Genomic DNA, 25,944 nt, shown 5'->3' with positions numbered 1-25,944 from the left:
CACACTTGTCCTAGAAGACTGAGACATCTTATAGGGCAGATGTTGAAAGCACAAAAGAAGAAAAGCAAGAGGGAATTAAATCTAAACAACAGGATGTATCTTCTGCCTTTGTTTCACTTGTACTCTGAAAGTTGCGGTTGAGTACGGTGTTTAGTCTTCTGGCCTTACCTACACCCACTATTCTCTGAGTCCCTCCTATCTGTTTCTAAGGAGGTAGATAAGGCTCCTGGCTTAGCACATGCAAAATTAAATTGTGGCATGCTTTAAATTCTGTACCATTTCATTCAGAGGTCACACATGACTGTAATGGGAGTTGGGCAGCATATAAATTTAATAAATTATTATTACTAAGCTTGACAATTAAGTTCTCTCTCTTTAATACAATTTGAGAATCATTAACCTAAGATTTGTAAGGCAATGGATGATAAGACTACGACCCTCACTGCCACCAAAAGTAGCATACTCCAGAAGTTTAAAAAAAAGTACATACAGTATTTGAAAATGCATTAGAGGTTCTGAACCTGAAATTCTCAATTTCAAGTTTGTAATGCCAATTTCGAGTGCAAAAGAACCATTTCCAGTGTCCGGCATTCCAAAAGCTTGGAACCATTGTATTTCAAGTACAAAATATCCTGCTTTGAGACAAAACATTTTCAAAATACTTGAGAAAATCTTGCTTCACATTTGGGGCAGGTGTGCTTCACCCTTAAGATAGATACTTTCAACTTGAAATCATTTTAATTTGAATGCTGTGTGTGTGTGTGTGTGTGTGTGTATTCCTAAAACATACAGTTTTAGTATCTGACAGACTTGTGGGTTTTTTTGGCTTATGGCAATTAGATACAAACAGAAGGGAAATTAATTTTCTCTGTTAGCTTTTCCATATCCAAAGTTCTGCATCACATTCTTAAGCAAAGGAATATGGAGAAGTAATCTACACAGCAATAGCAGAAAAACAATTCAATTTAAAAAAAAAGAGAAATGGGTTGGGATCGCAAGTATCATCAATAAGTGCTACAAACCCAATCCAGCTTCATAAAATACTTCTTTAAAAATTACCACTCCACAGAAAGCAAAGCACAATACTTTTTGTAGTATCAGTCTCTCTCTTTTTTTTACACCCATAAAGTATGGTCATGTTGATCATGCCGTAGATGCAAATTCCGTTTCGGTGGGACATACATTTTCCAAGTATTCCAAATGAATATCCAGGGTGCCATATACCAAATGAAGTACATTCAAGACCTTCTCTTGTATGAACTCAACTTGCTCTGCCGGACAGTAGTCATCCAAGCTGGATCTGGGAACACCAACATTTAACACTTTTAAGTTTATTTCAAAAGAACAATGTTTCCTGCTGTTCTTCAAAGGTACAGTTTCATCCTTCTTATTTCCCTCCCCTTCATTTTGCAATACCATCTTTTACGCAAATGTTCCTTATTCTCCCACAAAGCTTAGCCTGCAATGATAACAAGAAAACACCACCCTCTGTCCCATTGATCTTCTCAATGAGGAAGCTCAGACAAGTTTTCAAACAATCTCAGGATGCCCTGGTCTAAAATGGAAATGCTAGCTGTTTCTGCTTCCTGAAACATACAACTGGTTGGCTGGAGTTCCAGAGATTTCAGCCAGGCAGCTACAAGGATGGAAATGACATCTTAGCACCTTACTAGAAACAGGAGTGAAATAATGAAACACTTCAAATAATTGCTATTTCATGGTCAAAATAGCATTTTAACCGTCAGGCTCGTTGCTTATTCAGTCAGTCTGCCTGGCTATACTATGGTTAAATCACAGCGCTTCATTTTCACATCACTGGAGACTGTGCTAATGTTTCTCAGCCTGACGTTACCCAAGAATTGAAAGATGGAAGCATTAATTAACAATTCAGGTAGCATAGCTGAGCAATTAGTAGCTCGGCAAGAACTGCAAAGAGGAAACCTAGCTCTCAAATGAAATCCTTTGACACCATCTCCTGCATGCTTATTTGAACATCTCTCATTAACGTTCGTCTCTAAGCCTGAACATTTCATTCATCTTCATTTGCTAATTGTTTGAAAGGCTACCTGGAATAATTAGTTAACCTTAAGAAACATACCTGCAAAACTCCAAGAGGTCAAGAACAACAAGCACAATGCATTTAGATGTGATTTTTTTTCCTGTTCTATAAATGTCTCTCTTTTCTCTATTAAAAAAAAAATTCTCTCCTTTTTCTCTATGAAAAAATATATATTATGGGACCTAGATGCCCTCTCTCCTTAAAAGTCATGCTTGATTCTCTGACTAGTTTTATTTAGGAATAACGGAAATGCTATTTCCTCTCCTTCCTTTGTATCTGCAACATCTACATCTTTTGAACCACTAAGTTCATAATACATTAAGTCAGGATTAAACCACAGTGCATTAAATCAGAATACTGAACTAACTATAGTGGTAACTGCAGCATACAACTGTATGCATCACTCAAAGCCAAAGCAAAGCTAATTAAGGCTTAGTGTAAAATATGAACTAGGTTACTAAGCCTGGAGAAGCATTTTGGGTGAGACAATGTTCAGCCTGTCAAGCTGCACTGAAGATACACTCACAGTTAAACTTACCAGAAGTTAGAATAAAGGCCACAGTAATATATGATTACTGTGATGAGATTATTATATGCACAGAGATGGAAAGATTTTGACACTACTCACTATGGAAGAACGGTTGGGGAAATTCACAGAGATGAATAAATTAACTTTCTTGACTAGATAAAAGATACTCTCTACGTTTATTGGTGACTAGAAACCTCCTATGGACTTTTTTGTATAAAAATATGAACTTGTGATTTAATGATTAGATAGGATAGATTATAGAAAAAAGAAGTTTGTGGGGGGAAAAATGGTCAATCAATCAATTCCAACTTCTCGCGAAAAAAAAAAAATCTCCCGAAGTTGGAATTGATTGACCTTTCCCCCCCCACAAACTTCTTTTGTTTCCCTGCACGTGACAGCGGAGGAGCGTGAAGGAGAAACGGGACGTGGCTGGGAGTCAGGTAAGCAAAGACATGCAATTCCTGGGGAAAGCGAGGGCATCTGGGTGGTGGGGTGGCAAGCTCTCCAGCTCCATAGCAGCAGAGAACTGCGACGAGGCTGCAAAGCAGGTGGCAAGATGCTGAAACGGGCCTGTCTCTGTCCCGCAGCTGCCCAGGTCTGCCGGAGGGAAGTCCGATATCTACTGGCACTTATGGTAAACACAATGGCATTACAGCTCTGGCGTGGAAGAGGCAGTCGGCATGGGCGCTGATGGCAAGACGCCCGCTTGCTTCAGCACCCTCCTTCCCCGAGCCTCCGGCGGTCCACCTGCCACTTTGATCCTGGGCTGCCGCCTTCCCACTCACCTCTCAGGCGGACCCGGCTAGGCCAGGAAGGCGGCCTCCCCAGTTCCCCAGGGCAAAGGCCCCCCCGCTCAAGCTGGAGGAACATTGGCCTGGCCGCCCCTACCTCGGTCCCCTTCCCACCGCCCTTCCTGCTGCTGCCCAGCACAGCCATTTCTGGGCTGCAGGGGCTGGCCTGGACATGGGAACTGCTTTGGAAACAAACAGGAAAAAATGTTTTTTGCCCCACCCAACTTTTTCCATTTTTCCCCCCAGGATTTCTCATCTCCAGTTAGGGTTGGGGGGGAGTGGGGGTTAGGGTTACCATACGCATGGGAGACCTGGCTATGGCCTCGCGTGGGTTAGATGGGGGGATCCGCCAAGCCTCATGGCGGCGGCATGGGGCATGTCGCACGATGCGGCAAAAAGCCACGGCCAGCCAAAACCGGCCGCGGAACAAACCGGGCGGTGTCAGAGGTGGCACTAAGGTATACCGTAGGTTAGCGGGGCACGTGGGTCAGATCCCCCCCTTCCCCACCAGCTTCGCTTTGTCGCAGAAGCACTGACAGCCTCTGAGCAGGCTCTTAAGTAGGGTTTACTTTCGGGGGAGGGTTTATATTAGGCCCACCCCCGAAAATCAAGCTGGGGCTTTTTTGGGGGGGGGAGGACTTACTTTCAGGAAAACACGATAGTTTGTCTTAGTTTTTTTAATCTCCTTTTTTAAAGATTTTAATAAAAATTATATTTAAAAATATTAAACTTACCGGGCTATGGTCACAAGTGTTGGTTTCGGTAAGTTTCCCAAGAGATGTTGTATCGACTGTACAAAACTCTCTATCTCTTCTTCGGTGCTAACATGATGAGGTATTTCTGAGTAATCACATGTAAGGCCAGCCTGATGAACCTGAGAAATAAATGACACACATTTGTTTATTAGTGCATTGCTCAAGAACTCCCACTCCAAGCAAAAATTAAAAAGCAAACTCAGTATAGGTGATAAGAGAAAAGATGTTAAAACACTTTTCTGATTACATCTTCAGATGATATTAAATCCATCTTTTCCTCCCTGACTTTCTCTTGTGACTAAGATCTGATTTCTCAAGGATCTCCAGCCAGGATGATTAGAAATGTTGATGTCACATTTGCAGAGTGCCAATTTGGACACAACTGAAGAGTGCTAATTTGGTCAAGAATACGTGACGTATTTCAATATAAGGTCTAAAATCATGTAAGTTAGATACATTTAATGTTACAATGAGCCATGTTTATATTGTACTTTGATGGAAAAGAACCTGGTCATTTCCCCTTAGATTCCTCCTTTCAACCTTCTGATCAGACCTCAGAACAAATAGTTCTGCTTTGAATGACACATTGGAATGTTCCAAGATTTTTTGGTTTCAGTCAAATAAAACACACAAAATTTATAGTGTCTTGTGTTCTGACAAAACAGAGCAATACAAGAAGTCCTCAACTTACAACAGTTCATTTAATGACTGATTGAAGTTACAACACTACTGAAAAAAGTGACTTATAACCATTTGTCAGACTTATGATCATTGCAATATCCCCACGGTCAAGTGATCAAAATTCAGACAGTTGGCAATTAATTCATATTTATGACGGTTGCAGTTTTCCAGGGTCATGTGATCAACTTTTGCAACCTTTTGACAAGCAAAGTCAATGGGAAGGCCAGATTCACTTAACACAAATGTTGGGCTCAATTGTGGCCATAAGTCGAGTTCTACCTGCAATAATAAAAAAGGTAGATAGAAAAAATAACAGAAATAGAAAGATAAAACAAGCAAACAAAACCAAACCAAAAGCAGTCCTGAACAAATCCTTACTGTGCTTGCTTTAAAAATGTTTTGCTTGAGAAATAAATACTTGCCAAAATCAACCCAACTTTAGACCTTGGTTTATGAACTTGAGTTCTTTGAAATAAATTGTTTCAAAATTGCAAATATTAAGAGCAACGTTAAATTATGGTTGACTTAATTTCTGCTTCTAATCTTACAACTGAATGAATTCAAGGGAAGAGGGAAGTTAATCTTGTTATGATAAGCACAGGTTATATAATGCAACCAATATCTGAGAGTCAATATCTACATGACAATAGAAATAATAAAAAATGAATAGCTTTACCATCTCATAATCTGGAGTTCCCATCCGATCTTTCAAATTATGCACAAGTGGAACTAGAGGTTTCATTCTACAATGAATTAAAATACAAATTGTGCAATTAAAGAGCAAATATTCTAGGCACACTCCAAACAAGCTGGAGAAACTATGATATATAACACTTCATTCTACAAATTGTAAAACTTTCTATTTTCAAAGTTTGACAACATTAAAATAACAACTGCAGAATTCTTCCAGAAAAGAAAAAAATAGAACTTAGCATCAGGATGAAGCACTATTCTCTGAAGATATCATATAATACCAAGTTAAGTTGCTGGGAAATTATAGCTAGGCCTCATTTATTCATAAATATGGATAAATTGTAGAGCCGAGCATCAGCATTTATGTATATATTCTACTAAGAAGAAATGCAATTTTTTTAGGAAGTGTGGGTTTTGGTGTTAGTAGTGATATCTGTCCTATTTCTAACAGCTTATAACAGTCCGGTAATTAGTGGCTTTTAAAAACTCAGGTAAATATTTTCCGCCTCAAAGATTCTTTGAACAGGCTGTAACATTTGACAGACTTATCTATGTGTACTTAATTTTTCTCTTTCATTATTCATACCTTGTTACTGTGAGAACTATTTGGAAACTTACATGGCACTAAGCCTGGCTAAAAGAAGGAGCAGAGATACTAGAATAGAATAGGATAGAATAATCTTTATTGTCATTGTGTATCCCACAACGAAATTAAGTGCTGTCCACAGTGCACACTACGCACAAATAAAAACCACAAGTAAAAACATAATACCTTATATACACATATCCTTTACATTCTATTCACCATTGCGCTGCCCCTAATATTGCACTTCAAATATGGAAATAACCAATATTTTGAAAGATTCATTGTGGTATAAGCAAAGTTTGATGCATGATGGTATGATATGAAAAAAAGTATGTCTTGTATGGAGTTATAAAAAATTCTAACAAGAATTCATCAAGTTGTTCTCCCTCCAAACATAACTTGAGTTGTTCTCCCTCCAAACATAACTTGAGTTCACAGAAAGGTAATAATGCCTTTCAGTGTCTGTATATCTCCCAGCATCACCTCCTTAAAAGTCTAGTTCATGGTAGCCTTGGTATCAAGAACATGGTTCAATTACAATACCCAGGATTTGCAGCCCATTTTTTCAGATTTTCTTCAGTGTCATCATCGCATAAATCCGCAAAAGCTGCTTCTAGGTCTTCTAGCTGGTGTGTGCGATTCTCTACGCAGTCAACCAACTCGTCCTTCAAATATAAAAACAGGAAGAACTAAGCAATTGTATGAAGCCAGAAGGCCAGCTATGCAGCTGAGGAAATGTGGTTATATTTTTGCTGTTGTAGATATAGGCACTGCATAATCCTTCTCAATTTTTTTCCCAACCCTTTAATCCCTTTGTTTTGAGGAACTGAGCATTTGCTGGCTGGATACCTTTCCTGACGCCTACGCAGAGTTCTCAGCAGATATTCTCTCTTTGCATCCTGGATAGAGAAACATCTGCCACTGCCTAGAATTGAACTCTCAACCTTCCGAGTGGGAGGTGAGTGTCTTCACCTCTAGGCCACCACGCTGCTCCAAAATCCTTCTGAATCAACTCCCCAAAATCTGCTTTGAGGTGAATATAGTATTAGCGGCCATTCTTTAAAATAGTGATGTCCTGGGATTACCGGCTGCTTTAAGGAAGTGGAGATGGGTTCTAGTCATGCTCCAGAGTACATTTTGAGAATCTTATTGACAGCACTAACAAGAAGGCATCTCTTCTTTGTCCATTACCCCCATTCTGATCACTTCTCTTTCAAACATCTTATATTCTTCTTGAGATAAGCAATTTTGACAAAAAAAAACAACACCCCGCCATTCTCTACTGCGAATTACAGCATCCTACCTCTGATAAATTGCTTTTAGGTTTCTTAAAACTGTACAGTTCTTGTAAGAGTTTGTATTCTTCCTGTATAAATAAATAAATGAAAAAGGTTATTCATAGCATATTGCAGTTATATGTCATTAATAAAAACAGCATTTATAGTCGTAAACACAGTTCATAGGAAATTGCCCCTACTCCCTGCAAAAAAAAAAAACCTGCATCGTCAAATATTTATTTTGTTTTTATTAGACATTTTCTCTATTTTCTGTGTCAAAACCAAACTGTACAAGATCACGGTTATTCTGGATTTTTCCATATACAGAGACTTAAAAATTTCCACATAGAATTCCGTTATTACATTTTAAAATTTGCTTTATCCAGCTGAATCCAGCAGATTTTTTTGAATGCTTTTAAGCTGCTTCAGTCATATGACTCTAAGCAGCACATAGCAGTATCTTTGAACAGTGCCACTAAAATCACACAGCAAACAGCACAACAGTGCGTTGCAACAATTGAATAACCTATCCATCATCCTTGTATCTGGTGGGAGGAGGAGTTCTGTTGGAAATGCCTGCCTCTGAATATCTTATCCTTGTGGGTAGCAAGAACTCTCTAAAACATGGGTGTCAAACTCGATCGCGTCACGTGATGTATTGTGATGTACTGTGACTTTTTTGCTTTTGCAGAGCCAGGGTGGGAGTGGCATGTGCATGATGCATCTGGCCCATGGGCCACCAGTTTGATACACCTGCTCTACAAATATCTTGGGCAGGAAGATACTTAGTTGTTCCCTAGTCAGGTCCCAAGTCATGATAACCAGTTCGTTGAATTACACTACAGCTATCTCCTATTTAATGGGAATACTGCTAACCTAATTACAGGAAATATCTTTAATAAACAATCTACTGAAATCATAAGCCACAGAGGCAAATTCCTTCCCACAAAGCTGATTTAATGAGTTGTGGTAGAGCAGTGGTTAGAATGCAGTATTGCAAGTTAACTCTGCCAACTGCCAGAAGTTCGATCCTGACTGGCTCAAGGACTCAGCCTTCCGTCCTTCCAAGGTTAGTAAAATGAGGACTCAGATTGTTGGGAGAAATATGCTGACTCAGTTAACCACTTAGAGAGGGCTGTAAAGCACTATGAAGCAGTATATAAGTCTAAATGCTGTAGCTATTAATCCTTTTCTAATGCCAGTGTTACATTGGTTTCTCAGTTCATGCAATATAGCCTTATATGTACATCAGTGACCCAGGCAGAGGCAACTGAATTCAAGATTATCTACCTGTCACTTATATCTGGACTATTGGATGAGGAATTATTACTGCTAAACATTAAGGGAGGAGGCAGAGGGCAGTGTGGGAGCAGCAGGCAATTCAGTACAAAGACCAGACAAGACATTCAAATGAGCAATTGCGCAGCACTATGTCATGTGCCCTGAAAATACTTTCGTACTCAGGTAAGCAGCAATAATCTGGAATAATCTTAGGCTTTTGGTTGAGCCCAAATCAGTGCCTCTTTTTTTTTTTCTCACAATCCATCAAACATGATTTCTGATAGCAATTGCAATAACACTTAAGACTTTTATGACATTATATAAGAAGAATCAATGTTGGAACCATGGTCCTGGTTGCTGTTGCTGGTGGTTTGATGGACATTCAGCCTACTCCCCCTAGAGGCAATCAAATTTCTAATATTCAGAACAGCAAAGAAAGTTTATAACAAACACAACAGCAATAGTGATGTTTTCTGAAAGCAATTCAGATTTTCTACAATAGATTTTGAGGACAAAGAATTTTACATACTCCTAGTACTCAGAGGAGCTATGTTAGGATTCCAGATTGTAGGGTTGTTATACACTAACTTCAAATAACAAGTTGAAGTCTTCAAAAGAGTGCTGTTTATCAATACTGTATAACTGCGAGAGACATCAAAAGGCTTGAGTCAATTTCAGTCAAAAGACAACAACAGCAAAAAAGGGAAATCTCTTCAAAGTAGAAAGGAATAGCTAGAAAGCACTGTAAAAGGGCCAAGGATAGTTGGTGGATACACACTGACTCTTGGGAGTAGTAGTAAGGAATGAAATAAGCCTAGGAGACTGGGACCCTAAGAGCTTTCATACCGCAACAGTCTTGTGGCAAATTTTAGTCCTAAGGTATAAAGATAGTCATGTAATTTATTAAGAAAAATGATTGATAAAATATATCCATTTTTGGAACATTTCTGGTTTGAATTTTATATACATATGCCAGTAAACTCACCATAGAGAAAAATGCCTGAGCTGTTGGGAAAGTATTTGAAAGAAGTTGTATTTTAAGTGCTAGATTTTCCGCCCCATTCTGCTATTTTAACTGAGTTTTATTGTATTAGTGTATTGTATTATTTTTTTTCAGTTTTTTCACTGCTTCTTGTTTTGAAGTTCTGCTTTAACACTGCACTGTAGACTGCTTTGGGAAAATAGGAAATGTTGAGTAGGAAAAGCAGTAGAAGAGATTCTGAACTAAATGTCACACGAACTACCCCCCGAGATCCGGACGATTCCGGATCTCCTTACTTTCCGCCGCGCCCTCAAGACATGGCTTTTCCAACAAGCGGGCCTGGCCTAGGGAGGATTTTAAATTGGGTTTCTTAGAAATTTTAATTACCACAACTCTAAAAAATTGGTTTTAATTTGGTTTTATTTGGTGGGGTGTGTGGGTTTGTCTTTGTTTTTAAAAATGTTGTGAGCCGCCCTGAGTCCTTCGGGAGAAGGGCGGGATATAAATTGAATAAATGAAATGAAATGAAGAAGGGAGGGGGGAAAATATCTTTTTAAATTGGCCTTCTTTAAAAAGAACGGAGGAGCAAGATGGGTGTTGCAACTGGATAGTTACCTGTGTGTATATTTCTTTGAAAGGATTCTTAACTGAAAAGAAGTCCAAGTCAATATCTAAAACATAAGCAGTGCCCTTCTGAAGAACTTGGAGAAGGTCTTGGACAAGTTCTGTCATTTGAGACTGGTGTTTTCCTGTGGAACCAGAGGCAGAGGCAACCTGGAAATTGCTCGGCTTCTCATGCCCAGAGATACTCTTTTCAAAGCCATCAGACAGTCCAACTGTGCAACTGTGGGTCGTGTCGGCAGAGTCTTTTGATGAAGAGGCATCACCTGCATCATCCACACTTAATTTGCACTTCTTAGCGGAACCTGGAGTTTGTTTGCCTTCCCAGTCACCAGAAGCTTTGGAGGGATTCACAAGGCACACACTCAGATGTAAAGATTTTCGGTTCTCCAGCTGATCAGCGGGGACATAGAGACCATCAGAAAGGAAGTAAGCATCTGTGCTTGTAACCCTAGAATAATAAATGCTTATTGTTATTGTTAGCTTATTGCCATCAAATATAAAAAAAAAGGAATGAGCAACTCATGGCCAGATAGCCCTCCGTAACAATCAGCTCCTCCCGCAAGCAAAATTATTATGCACTTTCCCCCCTCAAAACATAAAGCATAAAACTGCATAAAGCATGAAACTGATGGGCTAAGTCTTTGTAAGACTGCTATAACATTTTCCTTTTAAAAGAAAACCACCCTCAAAACAAGAAGAAAAGTTTGGTCCTACTCACAATTAGTGTATTGTTACCATATCCCCATGGCTCTCAGAAGTTGTATTTTTAAAAAGCTTTCTTAAGAATGCTATACAGATAGTCCTTGAATTCTGGCCATAATGGAGCCTGCCCATTATAGCAATAAGTTGTGGCGTCCTGAAATTCTAACTCTCTTACTAGCCATATTCATATGAAACATCTTTATTTTCTTCCCCATAAAAACTAACCTGTTAAATATGAATGTGTTGTTTTTTCATGGAGTCACAAAGAGTCACTCTACTTAGAGACAGAACAACAACAAAATAGTATCTAAGCATATATATTGTCCATATAGGTTTGCGAAAGTTTATTCAGGGTGGTGCATAGGTCTTGCTTCTGTGTCTGCTCTTCCTTCACACACACACACACACACACACACACACACACACACACACACACACACACACAACTAGAAGCATAAGGCCTGTTCGGAACCGGGCTATGCAAGCGGTGGATGAGCACCGGGTGCTTGTGCATGAAGCTCGGTTTGGGCGAGGGGCGTGCATGTCCGCCATTTGTGCAAATGGAGATGTGCATGTGAGCTTGCACGTACACTATTTGCACAGCCTGGAACCATCCTCTCTTCCCCACCCGCCTCCACCGGTCGGCAAAGCCAGAAAGGTTGGTGACTGCTGCTCTAAGTCACATGATCAGGAGGAAGACGGAGAGGAAGTTTAGAATGGAAAAATCAGAAATGTTTGGAATCAGTGTTCAAATGCTTCTTCCATAGAGATGCTTTGGAAGGTTACTTTGGAAATATTTTTATCTGCATCTCTTGGCCAAATCTGGTTGACTTTTGAACTTAATCTTTCTTTCGCCAACTTATCCTGCCACATCAAACTTGCTCTCATTCACATAGTTATCCTGCTGTCCACTTTACAGAATTTCTTTTTAATATTCCACAGGACTGGAAAGAATAAAAACAGCACAGGAGAAACAGGCCAGGATAGCACAATATAATAAGCTGTGGATGGATAAAGAATGTTTTAGATTGCAATTGCTATAATCCTGACTCTGGGTTTTATTAGAACACTGAATAACCCATGTACACATTCTGAAGTTTATTAGGAACTCTTATGTGAAAGAGTTGGGTAGCATATAAATTTAACAAATAATAAAAAACCTATACTAACTCAGATAAACACACATCCAAAAATAAACTCTTCGAATGCTGCAAGAAACATAATCCCTAAGTTACCTTATTGTAGTAGTAGAGGTATCTTTGCCCACCAAAAAATGATGAGTTCCTTCCTCTATTTGCTGAGCCCAATCTGGATGTAGCCATATTACTTGTGAAAAATGACCTGCATAAACAGCAGGCATAATCCAGTTTTCAATGCTTAGTTCACTGTAAAAGAACATGGGGTAAATATGGGCTGAAATGTCTGAGAAACTTGGGTACAGACGACATAATTAAAAAAAAAAACAACAGTATTGGCAACATACTGGCCCATACAAAAATAAACCCTCCTAAGAAATATTAGAATGCTTTTGTTAGATACAAAATCAGGGTCAGAAGTATAGTGTTTTAAGATATCTTTTAAAAATGCGAAAGAGGTACAAAGGTAGTCTGACTCATGAAAGATCTTTTAGTGACTATTCAAAATTACAACAAATCCCCAAAAAGTACTTATGACCTAGATTTGAGTTTTAACCTTGCTTAATGATCGGCATGATTTACGACACATAATAGTATATAAATATATAACAGGAAAAAGGCAATAGCAAAATTGTTATTTATAGCCTTAGCCTGTAGAAACCATTTAGTACCTCCAAAAAGTTACCAACTTTATTGGTTTTTTCCCTCTAATAGATAAATAAATTATAAAACACGTACATATATGTATAGCCAAGAAGATCCAATTTCTAACAACATAACTTATGGTTCTAAATCCAGGAAATTAAGATTCACTATATCGTGAGATATCGCATAGGTTTAGATATTTGATTTGGTTTCCACTGATTTTTCAAGTAAATTTCCCACATGCAACTCTGAGCTATTTGGCACAGTTCACATTTAAATTTTAGATTTAACATCCTATTGAGATAATGAATCCTTGTGTCGATGCCTAGGAATAGCGGAGATAGCGATAAGAATATCAAGTACATGAAGTGATTTTATTGTCCTACAGCATGTAGATGAAAGGTTGGCAGTCTAGAATTAAGGTTCACTGAAGAAACTCTATTATTTCTATATATGTATAGATAGACTGCATGTATTGTATGCTAATATGCAAACTGTTTGCTGTTCAACTTCTGCAGAACATAAAGCATTTTTATAGTTTTGCAAACCTCACAGTTAGTTCTCTGAGCATTCCGATGTACTTAGCAGATAAAATTATAGGAGCTGTAGCAAAAGCATTGCAGTGTTCAGTGCTCCTGTTTATTCTTCAGTTGTTAGGTTCCAAGACCACCTTATCAGTCGGCATTCTGTGGTCTACCCCATTTAATTTGGGGGCTTGCTCCTTAAATAATATACAAACTTCATCATGTTCTTCTACATAAGCAGCAGAACTGACTTCTCAGAAATAAAGGCCAGGATGGCTAGTTCTATACAAGTCTTAGGTAAGTAGAACTCTTAGCATGAGCTTCGGATGCCCCCGTCTGGCCATTTAGGTAAAAGACATACACAAAATTATAATGCTTAAAGAACATTTCTTTGTTACTTATTTGATTGTGTAATGTGAGTTGAATAGTTTGTTTTTTTTTGTCATATGCCTATGTAACTTCAGGGCACTCCAAGAACAAGACACAGAAAACACTTCCCCAACAGCTAACCATTCTATGTTCACTTAAGCTAAAATTCTACCCAGTCAACAAGCCTGCACCATCATACCTAAACAGAGCTTCTTTGTCGAACACAGTATCTGCAGGCATGCCCACTGGAATAAGGAGATCTGGGTGGGAGTCCAAATGAACAAAGCTGATGTTGCTAACAGGAAGATGTTTTGAGCCAATAGCTCGGTAAATGAAGGGAAGAACCTGGAATGACACCAGTGCAGACGTTGTGGGAGCAAGAAAAACAGTGGATAAACTTTAAAATTCATCAAGGTTTGCAGGGAATGTCATCAGAAAGAGGGGTTGTTACTAGAAAGCAGGGGTGGCTGGAAATAATTGGCTTTGTCCCAATAATCTTTGCAGCAAAATTCGTATGCCCTATTATAAAACCCAAGATCAATAAAATTCACTCTTAACTAATACTACAGTCCTAAGTCTCAGTACCAAGTATTGCGAGTTGATTAAAAGATACTCAGGCTCTGATTGAGTTCAAGTGCTATTCATGAAATAAAGAGGGCCTAAAAATTACCTATAGTCATGAGAGACTGCAGTGAAGAAAAATGGGACTGCTGCCTGTAAATTAAAACTGTTTCAGAACAATGTGAAAGCAGAAAAACGCAAGGGCTTCTCTCTTCAACTCCAACTAGATTAAAAGAAAATCTCAATATTCCAGATTGCTGCTAAAAGTGAACTATACAGGGAAAACCAGACTTTCCTAGAAGCCTGATCGCTTTATAAATACTTTTAAAGAGGAAAGTGATTATATATTCCCCTAACACACCTCTGTTTACATCCATAACAGATCAGCTGACCTGGTTTCCAAAATTATTAGTTAACAAAATGTAGGAATTTCAGCATAAAGAGAAAAATATTTTAAAATTGCTACTTTTTTATTCTTGGGCTGTGGGGCTAAGAGAGAAGATTTGTGATCAAAGCATCTTTGTGTATGATAAAGTGCAAGTGGTCACAAAGTGTATAGGGTTTCCTGCCTGAGCAGGAGGTTGGACTAGATGACCTCCGAGGTCCCTTCCAACTTTATCATCATTACTATAAGTCTTAGGTTTCCAACTTCAACTGCCTATAGTCAATAAGAATCAGTCCCATGAAGTCTTTGGAGCTGCTCCCCAATTTCACAACGCCGAGCACTAGCGAACTACAATGAAACCATTTGCTGATCGGCATTTAACTTACATCGTGATGATCTTCCACCACCCAAACCGGCAACTTCGGGTACGTGCGGAGAGAGCTGCCCGCGCTACTCTCGTGTCCAACACTCTGCTCCTTTCCTCGGCCGCTGCCGCCGCCGCCGCTACTCATTTTGATCAGCTTATCGGTCACAGAATGTTCGGGACATCGAAGATTCTAAAACAGAACGCAAAGATCTTCAGTGCAGGAAGGCATCGAATGCTGGGAAACGCTACGTTCTAAGGCCGGAATTCTAGCCCAGCTCGTGTTCCAAAGAGAACGGGGGACACGTCTAAACGTGACACACATAGGCATGCTGGGAACGGAAAGGAGGAGGGGAGCAATGATTATTCCGTTTTTAGGACAAGGAATCTTGGCTGCCAGGAATCTTCAAAATATTGTAGTGTCATGTCAACTCGTTAATCATAAGTTTCCCTGGCTCTTTTCTCCTTTGCTAGAAAAATTAACATTTCCCCCCTGAGCTTCCGTTTTGATATCCTGCATGCTCCTCCTTCCGAGTGTTTTCTTCCGGCGTAAGGGTTTTATCCGCAAATTTTCTCTTGCCTTTGCCGGTACCTACGTTCTGCGTTGCGGAATGTCAAAAGCAGCGTTTCCAGGTAAAAACAAAGTTGCACGGTACTCTTGATGGAGGGCGGGGGTAATGATTCTGCGACGCTAAGTGGGATTTAGATTATTTTCTGTCTTCTTTGTTCTGGTGGGATATGTGATGTCTTCATGTTTGAGAATACACTTATTTTGTCCTTTTCTTATTTCAAAGCTATGCACAATGTTGGAAATAATATAGCGCGAGAAATAACTTCACGGATACTTAACACTTGGGATTTTCAATTTTCAACTTGCTTATCTTTTATCCCCTCCCCGATTTAAAATCGGAATCTCACGAAGTTAACAAGGAACCTAATAAGCACGTGTTTTGTTTTTCTTTTGAAAAGATGGAGTTCTTTAAAGAGCAAGCCCTGTGTAGGACAAGAGTACAATCAAATGTATGATCTCCTTGGACGTTAAGGCCTGAACTGTCCGTCAAAGTATCCTAGAGTTACCAAAAGGTAATAAAAGATATGCATAAACTAAACAGTTGATGAACAAGACATTTTCTGAATTAAAACTAATAAGTGTATTACAATTTAGAGTGCAGACTTAAGCACGGTCCGTCAGAAACAAATTCCAAAAAGATAAGCAGGATTTATTTCCTAGTTAATATTTTTAAGGATTGCAAAATGTAAAAGAGTCTCTTATGAATTAATATTTACATTTGATAGTGGTTGAGTCTTTGCTCAAGAACCTGCAGGAAGATATTATTGCGAATGCTAGACGTGCCATTTGAAAGATTATGTGTAGATTTGTAGACCAAGGATAAAGCACCCAAGTTCATAAGTGAGTAGCAAATATGCAGCTTCAAACATGCAGTGAATAAAAGTATGAACAATGCTGCTATAATCAAAACAAACTTACCTATTTAGAAGTAATAATAATTTATATCATGTCAATAATAGTTTAGATGATATTATCTAAACATTTTTAAATTTTCACAGAGAGATAGACATATAATTTCAACGGATTTTTTTTAAAATTTAATTTTTCAACCAAAAACATTGAGTGGTTATTAACACTAAGCAAACAAACGTGTGGTGAAATCAGTTGGCGTTATTAAAATATTGCAAGCATGGCCTCCTTTTCACAGCCAGTTGCTAAGATTTCCTCTTCCAACTCAAAGAAATCTGACAAAATCGTTTTTCCCTGCTTCCTCTTCTTCTCTTTCTAGCCGGGTAATGTCTTTTCATTCTGGGCGTGGATGCCCCCGGGGCCGAGGAGGAGCCACCGTTCGAGCTTCATCACAAACCTTTCGTCCCCAAAACTTGAGACAGCTACACCCTCAGCAGTCTTCAGTGCAGTATCAGTATGACCAGCCAACTGCAACCACCTCTATCTATGCAAACCCTCCAGCTGCAAACTATGTCCCTCCTAGGCCAGATTTTGTCCCATATCCCCCACCAATCCCCCCTTCGGCTCAAAGTTCAGTCACCCAATGTCCGCCCCGGCCTCCTTTTTCAGGCCCTCAAATGAGGCAGACTTTCCCACTTCCTCCTTGTTTCCCCCCAGCTCCTCCCCCTGTCCCAAACCCTGGTAACCCTCCCGTTGTAGCCAATGCAACTGGACAAAACACATTCCCTTACATGATGCCACCTCCGTCCATACCACATCCCGTGCCTCCACCGGTAATGCCTCAACAGGTGAATTACCAGCCCGTGTATTCTCCAGGGTACTCCCAGCAGACCTTTTCACCTCCTAACTTTAATAGCTACCAACACAATGCAAACTCTTATCAAAGCAACAGTGGAAGCCCTAATAGCAGTGGTAACACCAGCAGTAACTTCCGGCATCCAAATGAATACCTGGTAGAAAAATCTCAGACTGACCGGAGATCTCCAGAGAGGAGTAAATATTATGACGAACATCGCCATCGGGATCACTGCCACGGACATGGGGATCGGCATCGCTCCACTAATCATGGGGACCGGCGGGATCGAGGGAGGAGCCCAGATCGCCGGCGGGCAGAAAGCAGTCGTCATAGATCAGATTATGTCAGAGGAAGAACCCCACCCCGGCATCGAAGTTATGAATGGTACAGGTAATCTGGGTTATCTGTGGTGCTATTCTCAGCTCTTCTGTCTTGCTTTTTATTGGGACTGAGGATGACAGAGCAGCTCTATTAGTGGAGGAAACTACTTCAGATTTTTGTAGTTCATAGAAGAATGGCTTCCTGTTTGGTGCTTTCTTGAACCCCACAGACTGCTGGGTTGATACAGGCTTGCACTTGTTAGTGATCCTTGTTTGACAATATTGACAGACCTCTGAATATAATCCTAACTTGAGTGATCAAGGAAAATATACAAAAAAGAAGAATCTTTGTTTTGTAAGAAGAAAGAAGAAAGGAAACATAAACCCCTTTAGTTAAATATCTAAGCTACAACTCAACCAATAGAACTGATACACTGATGAATTTCCTCTTTGTCTGGGTTAGAATCACTAATGCTTTTGCAATTGTCGAATAACTTCTAAGTAAGCATCGTCTGTCCAAATTTAGATGCAACTCATACGCTGTTGCATCTTCAACAGCTATCTCAAAGGAGTTTTTTCCAAAAGACTTTTTTGGTGTTTTCTTTGAGAACATTTCACTTCTGATCCAAGAAGCTTCTTCTGTCCTAACTGACTGGTGAGGAACTCTTGAATGAGAATTTTCAAAGAAAACACCAAGAAAATCTACTTGCCTTTTGAGAAAAGCACCTTTGGAACAACCATGACCTTGGATGATTGAGAATCTCCATAGACATCTTCAACAACTATTTTTTCCTTTACTTTGTCTCCTTTGTGATCCCCACTATTAAAAGGTAGAGTACCCCAGAAATTCAGAGCTGGAAGGAAGCAGGGGAAATCTGTTAGCCATGAAGTAAGTGTTCCTCTTCCAGCTAACTAAGGAGTAAAGAGGAGACAGCTTTTCTTCATTTCTGCTCATAAGTGATGGTGGGAACATTCAGTCCAGAGGGGATGGTGCGTGTCTCCACCTCTTCCTGTTTGAGAGGTAGAGATATGCCAACTTTCTTGATCTCTGTGTTAGAAATTTTGAGAGTCTGTTGAGTATGGGGATTCCACATGTTTATTCCATCCATCTCCAGGTCTGAGTTGGAGAACGGAGGGTTCATAGTTGCTACAGCAACTACCCTCGCAGATTCACAACATTTGTAAACAAAGGGGAAGGAAGCTTTATCTCCTCTATTTTTAGTTCCAGGTTGTGTAAGATTCATTTTGTTCATCAAGTCTAACTTCCCTTCTACCATAGTAAACGAGTTGTTTTGAGGTGTTCTCTTCTGCTTTCCCTTTGTTACTGTTTTCAAGAAAAAAAAGTGATTACTAATTCCCGCTAAAGATTGTTCTTCAGTATCACATTGCTAAAATTAAAAGACCAAGATAAAAACAACAGATAAATAGAAATAGGTGGGTAGAACCCATTGGTTATCTTCTTCCTATCTGCCTATCTATCTTCTTCCTATCTGCCATATTTGGAAGTACTCTTAATGATATCCATGCCTACCTACTCCAAATTATGATTGATTTTTAAAAAAATGTGAGAAATGTTATCAAGTACCTGAATCTCAAGAAAGTTTGGGGTCCTTACATAAAAATTTCACTATATTTTGAAATGCAATCATTTTGCAATGCTTGGAGTGATTTTTTGGGGGTGGGTGGGTGGAGCAGGCAATCATACCTTCATGCAAGATCACACGAAAAGGCTGTTGATCTTTGCGTTGTGTTATAGCAAAGTTGAAAATAAAACAGTGATTCCTTCTCCTTCTGAGATTCCATAAATAGTATGTCTGGGTTCTTTTTCAAACCCTGGTTGGAAACTTGGCAATAGTATGTCTTTCACTCTGGAGCTTTTAGCTTGCTAATCTATTTGCTTCTGGTTCTCCCCATGTATTTTGGGACCTGAATGTTTCCATACTGAGAATTGTGTGTTTTTTTAAAAAAATACTCTTAAAGGGAACATCAAAGGGAAAGGCACAGACACCGGGATAGTCGACGATCGCCATCTACAGAGAAGTCCTATAGGAAAGATCACAAAAGGACAGGAAGGTAAGACGTTTGACTCTTCTTACAAGCTGTGGTGGCGCAGTGGTTAGAATGCAGTACTGCAGGCTACATCTGCTGACTGCCAGCTGCTGGCAGTTCGAGTCTCACCAGCTCAAGCCTTCCATCCTTCCGAAGTCAGTAAAATCAGGACCCAGATTGTTGGGGGCAATACGCTGACTCTTAGAGAGGGCTGTAAAAACACTGTGAAGTGGCATATAAGTCTAAGTGCTATTGCTATTGCTAAGAGCTGTAGCCTCGCTTAAGGAGCACAGTTCAGCCTGGATTTTTAGTCATAAGTTGTCATGATTAAATGATTCATCACATGGTCTGACTCGATCTTATGACTGTTCTTACGGTGGTCATAAATCGAGTCATTGCAGTCATGAAGCAAATTACATGATTGTTAAGTGGACCGTGTAGAAAGAAGCCACTTCATTCTTCCAAATGGGCATTTTTTGCAAAACAGGCAAAAAAACATTGCAAATCCTGGTCCACATCATCATAGAGCACTGCAACTAGTTATGAATGTGAGCCGGTTGCCAAGCACCTGAAATTGATCATGTGACCGTGGTGGTGGTGGTGGTGGTGGTGGAAATCCTAACTTCAAGAGAGGTCATAAGTAAATGTAGCCCTTGACTTATAACCATAATTGGGGCCAGAATTTCTATTGCTAAGCAAGATAGTTGTTGAGTTGCACCTGCCTTTACAATCTTTTTGCCATTCTTGTTAAATGAATCACAGCGTTGTTAAGTGAATCGTGTAGTGAATCTAGCTTCCCCCCATTGGCTTTCCTTGTTGGTCACAAATGGCAATCACATGATCCCGGGATGCCGTAACTGTCATAAATACATGCCAGTCGTCAAGCACCTGACTTTTGATCCCATAGTCTGTGGGAATGCCACAAGGGTTGTAGGAGCGAGGATTGGTGGTAAGTCACTTTTTTTTCCAGTGCTGTTGTAACTTTGAACAGTAGTTAATGAACAGTTGTAAGTGGAGGATTACCTGTAGCATTTCTGAGGTCTGTTGTAACTTCGAATAGTTGCTAAGTTAACTGTATTGAGTGGACTGTTGGGTGTTTTTGTTTCTTTACTTTCACAAGACCATCTCTTGTGGCCATGTGTTGTCCCCCAAAGTAGCTGGACTTCAGCTAGCTAGCATCATCTTATTTTTTCGTCCATCTTGGTTAAGCATTATGGATATGAAGTGATTAATATATCTAAGTGATTAATTTAGACAAGGTAACATTAGTTTTGCCTTGTATTAGGAGAAGTGGCAGTGGTGGGATTCAGCCGGTTCGCACCACTTCGGCAGAACCGGTAGCTAATTTTTTGTTGCCCAGGCCCAGAATGGACTTCCGGAAGCAGCATCCACACAGAGAACCGGTTGTTCACATATTTGAATCTCACCACTGAGAAGTGGTATATGTAAAAGAGAAACTGATATGATTGCCCTGGTTTTATATTCTGCCTAATTCTTAAATATGTTATACTTAGGAGGATACAATAAGGTATTTTGAAGTGGAATGGCACTGTTATTAATTAGATTTATCTTCTGTGTTTATTTTCTACAATTCAAGGCAGTGTACATAATGCTCCCACCTCCCCGCACCGCATCCCCCACACACAATGACAACCATGTGAAGTGGGTCGGGCTGAGAAAAAAATGACTGGCTCAAAGTCACCCAGCTAGCTTTCAGGCCTATGGGAAGACTAGAACTCACAGTCTCCTGGTTTCTAATCCAGCACCTTAACTACTGCATTGAACTGGCTGTATGACCTTCTGTCAGCACCTCCTTAATTGAAACACAGTTTGTCCTGAGATCGTATGGTCACCTTTTTATAGACAGATAATCTTTATTGTCATTTTTAACTGTGGGCACATTGGCACACATTAAAAATGAAATTTAGTTGCTTGCTCTCAAAGTGTACACAATACATAACACACATTTAAACATACTATATACAACATATGTATAGACCTACACCCTTACATATAAGTAACATACAAATATTAATCACTGCCCATCTTGAATACATAATGGAAGGAGGAAACTTTAGAGGAAGTTTTAAAGTTCACAAGGTTATGGAGGCACTGATTCATTTATGTGTGAACTGGGGCTAGTTTTGGTATGAAATGTGGACTTTTTTTACTCCCTTCCCTTCTTGCACAGTCGATCTCCTAGCCAGGACCGAAAGAGACCCCGTTGGGAAGAAGACAGGGAGAGGTGGTCAGAAAATGCCAGTAGAGAGAAAAGTTATACCTCCATCAAGGACAAAGAGCCAGAAGAAGCTGCAGGGGAAAAGAACGAGGAAGAAGAAGAGGATCTACTGAAGCCAGTGTGGGTTCGTTGTACCCATTCAGAAAGCTACTATTCAAATGATCCCATGGATCAAGTGGTATGTATTCTGAGGGTTCCTGGCAATCTATTCCTTGGAATCTCAGGGGTAGTCAACCTTGGCTCTTTTATGACTCGTGGACTTCAACTCCCAGAATTCCTGAGCCAGCTAAGCCGGCTCAGGAATTCTGGGAATTGAAGTCCACGAGTCATAAAAAAGCCAAGGTTGACTAACCCTGCCTTAGATTATAAATAAAACTGACTATGGAAGCTCAGGTAAGAATTTCTTTTCCCAGGCTTTCTGCAGCTCTCTGAATTCACCATAAGGTATCTCTGGAGTGTTCAGCTGTGCCTTTCAGAACATTACCCAATATTGTGGTGAGGGGAGAGGTGCCTGATTTTGGGGTAATGCCTTATCCCTTTCCACTTTCTCTCTACACCAGGCATGTCAAACTGCCAGCCTGTGGGTCGGATGCATCACGCCGAAACCGCGCCCACCCCATTGCTGGCAATGGGGGAAAAGTCCCAATACGCCGTGCGACGTCACGTGACGTCGCAAGTTTGACATGCCTGCTCTACACACTATTTTGCTATGTTTACAGGAAGAATTACCCATCTTCCAGAGTCTTCTCGTGGGCTGCAGAAGGGGAGAGAAAATTTGAAGTTTGCTTTCCATAACTAATTTTAGTTGATGTTAGGATCCAAGTCAGAATAGATATTTCCTTTCTCCTCTGAACTGTGGAACAAAATATAATACGATTTTTTCATGGAATGGACTATTCAGTCTGATGTTAGAACGCTCAACAAGAAAATAGCATGGATTGGAATGTATGACAAGCAAACGACGTACTGACAGAAAAAGTAGAAATATTCTTCAGGGCCCTTAATAAAGGATTTGGGGGCTCAAATATATTGAGCTGCCCAACAAAAGCTCGATTATTGTGAGGATCATCTCCCCATTTGTCCTGGTTTAAACCAACATGAGATTGACCAATTTAAAACCTTCCCTTTAAAAACTTTTAAAAAAGATTTTCCATTCTGTAATGTATATGTTCCCTTAAAATTAATGCTGTAAAAAAAACCCAAATGAAATCTCTTTGCAACCAAATGGGATCAGCTATTTATAGTATGTACATGCTGCTGGCTGTTGCCATGTTATTTAGCTAAAGTTCTCTCATGCGGCGATGCCAGTGTTACTCTGGCATGTGTTGCTGTCAGGTGCAGAATTTTTTGGCATTCATGCATTGGTTGGAGAATGATTCTTTTCCTACAATTAATTACAATTATATGTGAAAATAGTTCCCTAATGAGGTAGTTGCTAAATGAGGACTACTTGTGATTGTGAATTTTACATGTCTTAAATTAGAGTTTATATTAGCTAATGGAATTAATTAAGGATCTCTGATATTTGTATGTATACCAAGTAAATAAGATAGGGCAGGTGCATGGATACAGAATTGTAGTCTTTGAGCCCAGAGCCATTTAGAATAATAATAAAAAATATATACAGCTGCATCATATATTGGATTCCAATGTCAGTTATTAGAAGGGCTTTATTTTTCCATAGCAAGGAAGTGGTTGGAGAAAAGTTTAAATAAAACTGTTTGATCTCCAGGAATACATATTATTGACCCTGATATTCAATAGTATGCTGATGAGCAACTCTGAAAGCAGACTTTAATGTATCTCTGTGAAAGATCAATATTCTTTAGCAAAATACAGTTTTTAAAACTTGAGGTTACAATTAAAAATCAGATGTATTTTTTTTTAAAGTATCAGGATAAATATGCACGTTGATTCTTTTTGTAAAATTGATTTAATTTTAAGCTTTTAATTATAGTCTTACATTTGATCTATATACCATTTTTGTGAACTGCTTTGAATATCACTTTTAGGAGAAATTTGGGATATCTCTTTAAACATTGCATGGTATTTTTTTTTAAGTTTGTAGACATATAAAGTAGGGATACACATAAAATAAAAATACACAGCCCAGTGATTTCCCCATTGGATGCCTACTTAACTGTCCTATAATCTCTCATTCTCTCTGCTCTATGAGCAAGGGGGCAAAGGATCAGACACAGGAGAGATTTTATTTTATTTTATTTCTTTATTTTATTATTTTTACTTTATTATTTTTATCCTGCTTTCATTGTTTTTATAAATAAAAATGTGGTGGTGAACACTTGCAATGTTGTTTCCTCCTCCTATTTTCCTCACAGTAACAATTCTGTGAGGTGAATTGGGTTGAGAGAGAGAGTGACTGATGTAGTTACCCAGCCAGCTTTCATACCTAATCCTGGCTTCTAGTCTGGTGCGTTAAACACTTGCTTACAGAAATTGCTTATTTCTCCGCTTCACAAAGAGGAAGGGATTATAAGAGCAAGCAAGCATACAATGTGGAACACACATCAAAAGCAATGTGGTGGCACTGGCAGCCTTAAGCATACTCAACTGAAATATGGTGTATTCCCCATTGTGTGCCTTTTTACTCTCTTGTAATCCCTTCTTGTCCCATTTCTCTGCTCTGCAAAGGAGAAAAAAAACAGGACAATGAATATTGAATGTAATGTAATGAACACATGACTAGGGATCCCATAACTGAGGGATCGCGCCATTATAACTTTGAATTGTTTCTGAAAGATGCAGTTGGTAAGTGAGGGTTTCCTGTATTATTTTATGCAGTCATGAAAAGCACTTTTGGAAAAGGAGATCCTGCCGTCCAGCCAATCAGTTTTTGCCTCATGTTTGGTTGCAGCTCATTATAAATAGGGTTTTATGATTATTTCACAAAAGAACAATTTACACTGGAATTGCTTGCTGTTTACAATTTGGAAATGCTTTTACTGCTGTGCATGTTTATCTTGGAGGCACGAAACCACAGAGAGCAGATGATCTTTCATGTCCATCTGTATGGAGCAGAACATTTTTCCACATTTTTATTACTCTGCATTAGTGATCAGTGCTGGGTGGATGTTAAATATTACTCTGGTAGGATATCTCTGTTTACATGCCAACACTGATGTAAATTATTTGCATGATGAGAGATTGTTTTTTTTAAAATAAGTAGATTGCTTTCAGTAGATCCTTGTCCTTTCAAAACAGCTGTAACTTTCCCGTTTTCCCATGGTTGCTTTTGCAAGGGGGATTCCACAGTGGTGGGAACGAGCCGGCTCAGAGATTTGTATGAAAAATTTGAAGAAGACCTAGGAAGGCGTCAAGCAAAGGCCAAAGCTGCCAGGCCTCCATGGGAGCCACCTAAGACTAAACTGGATGAAGATGTAGGTGAGTGTCATATATAGGCTGAGTGTCATATATATAGGTGAGTGTAAAATCTATAGGTTGCAGGAAGATAGATTTCTATTTTCTTGAAGGGTTAACCAAATTCAGCTTTTGGGGACATTCTTTAGACCCTTCAACTTTGTATTAAGTATTCACTTCTTCAACCTTTTTTCTCTGTTGTGGGAAGCTGGGATAAGATCAAAAAGCCTATCACCATCAATCTTTATTTATTTATTCATTTTTATTCTGCCTTTATTACTTTTATAAATAACTCAAGGTGGTGAACATACCTAATACTCTTTCCTCCTCCTATTTCCCCCACAAAAGATAATCCTGTGAGGTGGGCTGGACTGAGACAGAGTGACTGTCCCAATATTATTCAGCCGGCTTTCCTAATTAAGGTGGGGCTAGAATTCGGGCCTCTCAGTTTCTTTCTTTCATGGTGTCTTAACCGCTAGACCAGGCTGGGTCTAGACCAAGGGTAAGCAACCTTGGCTCTTTTATGACTCATGGACTTCAAGTCCCAGAATTCCTGAGCCAGCATGGCTGTACAGGTAGTCCTTGACATATAATAGTTCATTTAGTGACCAAAGTTACAACACTACTGAAAAAAAGTGACATGACCGTTTTTCACACTTAAGACCATTGCATTATCCCCATGGTCACATGATCAAAATTCAGATGCTTGGCAACTGACTCGCATTTTGTCACGGCTGC

General features: G+C 39.4%; 2 protein-coding genes across 2 annotated transcripts in view; one reads left to right on the top strand and one right to left on the bottom strand.

The window, feature by feature from the left end:
* Window positions 1–853: 853 nt before the first annotated feature.
* On the bottom strand, window positions 854–15,092 carry CUNH5orf22 (chromosome unknown C5orf22 homolog). The gene is made up of 9 exons (XM_015811504.2): window positions 14,967–15,092; window positions 13,834–13,979; window positions 12,196–12,345; window positions 10,250–10,706; window positions 7,398–7,460; window positions 6,638–6,759; window positions 5,492–5,558; window positions 4,114–4,253; window positions 854–1,300 (listed from the first exon to the last, which is right to left on the bottom strand). The coding sequence occupies exons 1-9, from the start codon at window positions 15,090–15,092 to the stop codon at window positions 1,144–1,146; spliced, it is 1,428 nt and encodes a 475-aa protein (XP_015666990.1). The 3' UTR covers window positions 854–1,143.
* A 461-nt stretch (window positions 15,093–15,553) lies between these two features.
* DROSHA (drosha ribonuclease III) overlaps window positions 15,554–25,944 on the top strand; it is a 101,171-nt gene continuing 90,780 nt past the window's right edge. Inside the window, exons 1-6 of the mRNA XM_015811503.1 lie at window positions 15,554–15,577; window positions 15,914–16,027; window positions 16,744–17,604; window positions 19,521–19,613; window positions 21,781–22,006; window positions 25,089–25,230. Of these exons, the coding sequence (XP_015666989.1) occupies window positions 16,751–17,604; window positions 19,521–19,613; window positions 21,781–22,006; window positions 25,089–25,230 (1,315 nt within the window). The 5' untranslated portion in view covers window positions 15,554–15,577; window positions 15,914–16,027; window positions 16,744–16,750. The remainder of the gene's footprint in view (window positions 15,578–15,913; window positions 16,028–16,743; window positions 17,605–19,520; window positions 19,614–21,780; window positions 22,007–25,088; window positions 25,231–25,944) is intronic.

Source organism: Protobothrops mucrosquamatus, unplaced genomic scaffold (genome assembly GCF_001527695.2).
Source record: "Protobothrops mucrosquamatus isolate PMUCROS unplaced genomic scaffold, P.Mucros_1.0 scaffold43, whole genome shotgun sequence".
Classification (NCBI taxonomy): domain Eukaryota; kingdom Metazoa; phylum Chordata; class Lepidosauria; order Squamata; family Viperidae; genus Protobothrops; species Protobothrops mucrosquamatus.
This window is presented reverse-complemented; position numbering and strand designations above follow the sequence as displayed.

Coding starts and splice junctions, on each gene's coding strand:
- CUNH5orf22 (XM_015811504.2), bottom strand. CDS start 15,092: ATGAGTAGCGGCGGCGGCGGCAGCGGCCGAGGAAAGGAGCAGAGTGTT. Junction 13,980..14,966: donor TGGTGGAAGATCATCACGAT/GTAAGTTAAATG, acceptor GTGTCATTCCAG/GTTCTTCCCTTCATTTACCG. Junction 7,461..10,249: donor TCAAAGAAATATACACACAG/GTAACTATCCAG, acceptor TTATTTATACAG/GAAGAATACAAACTCTTACA.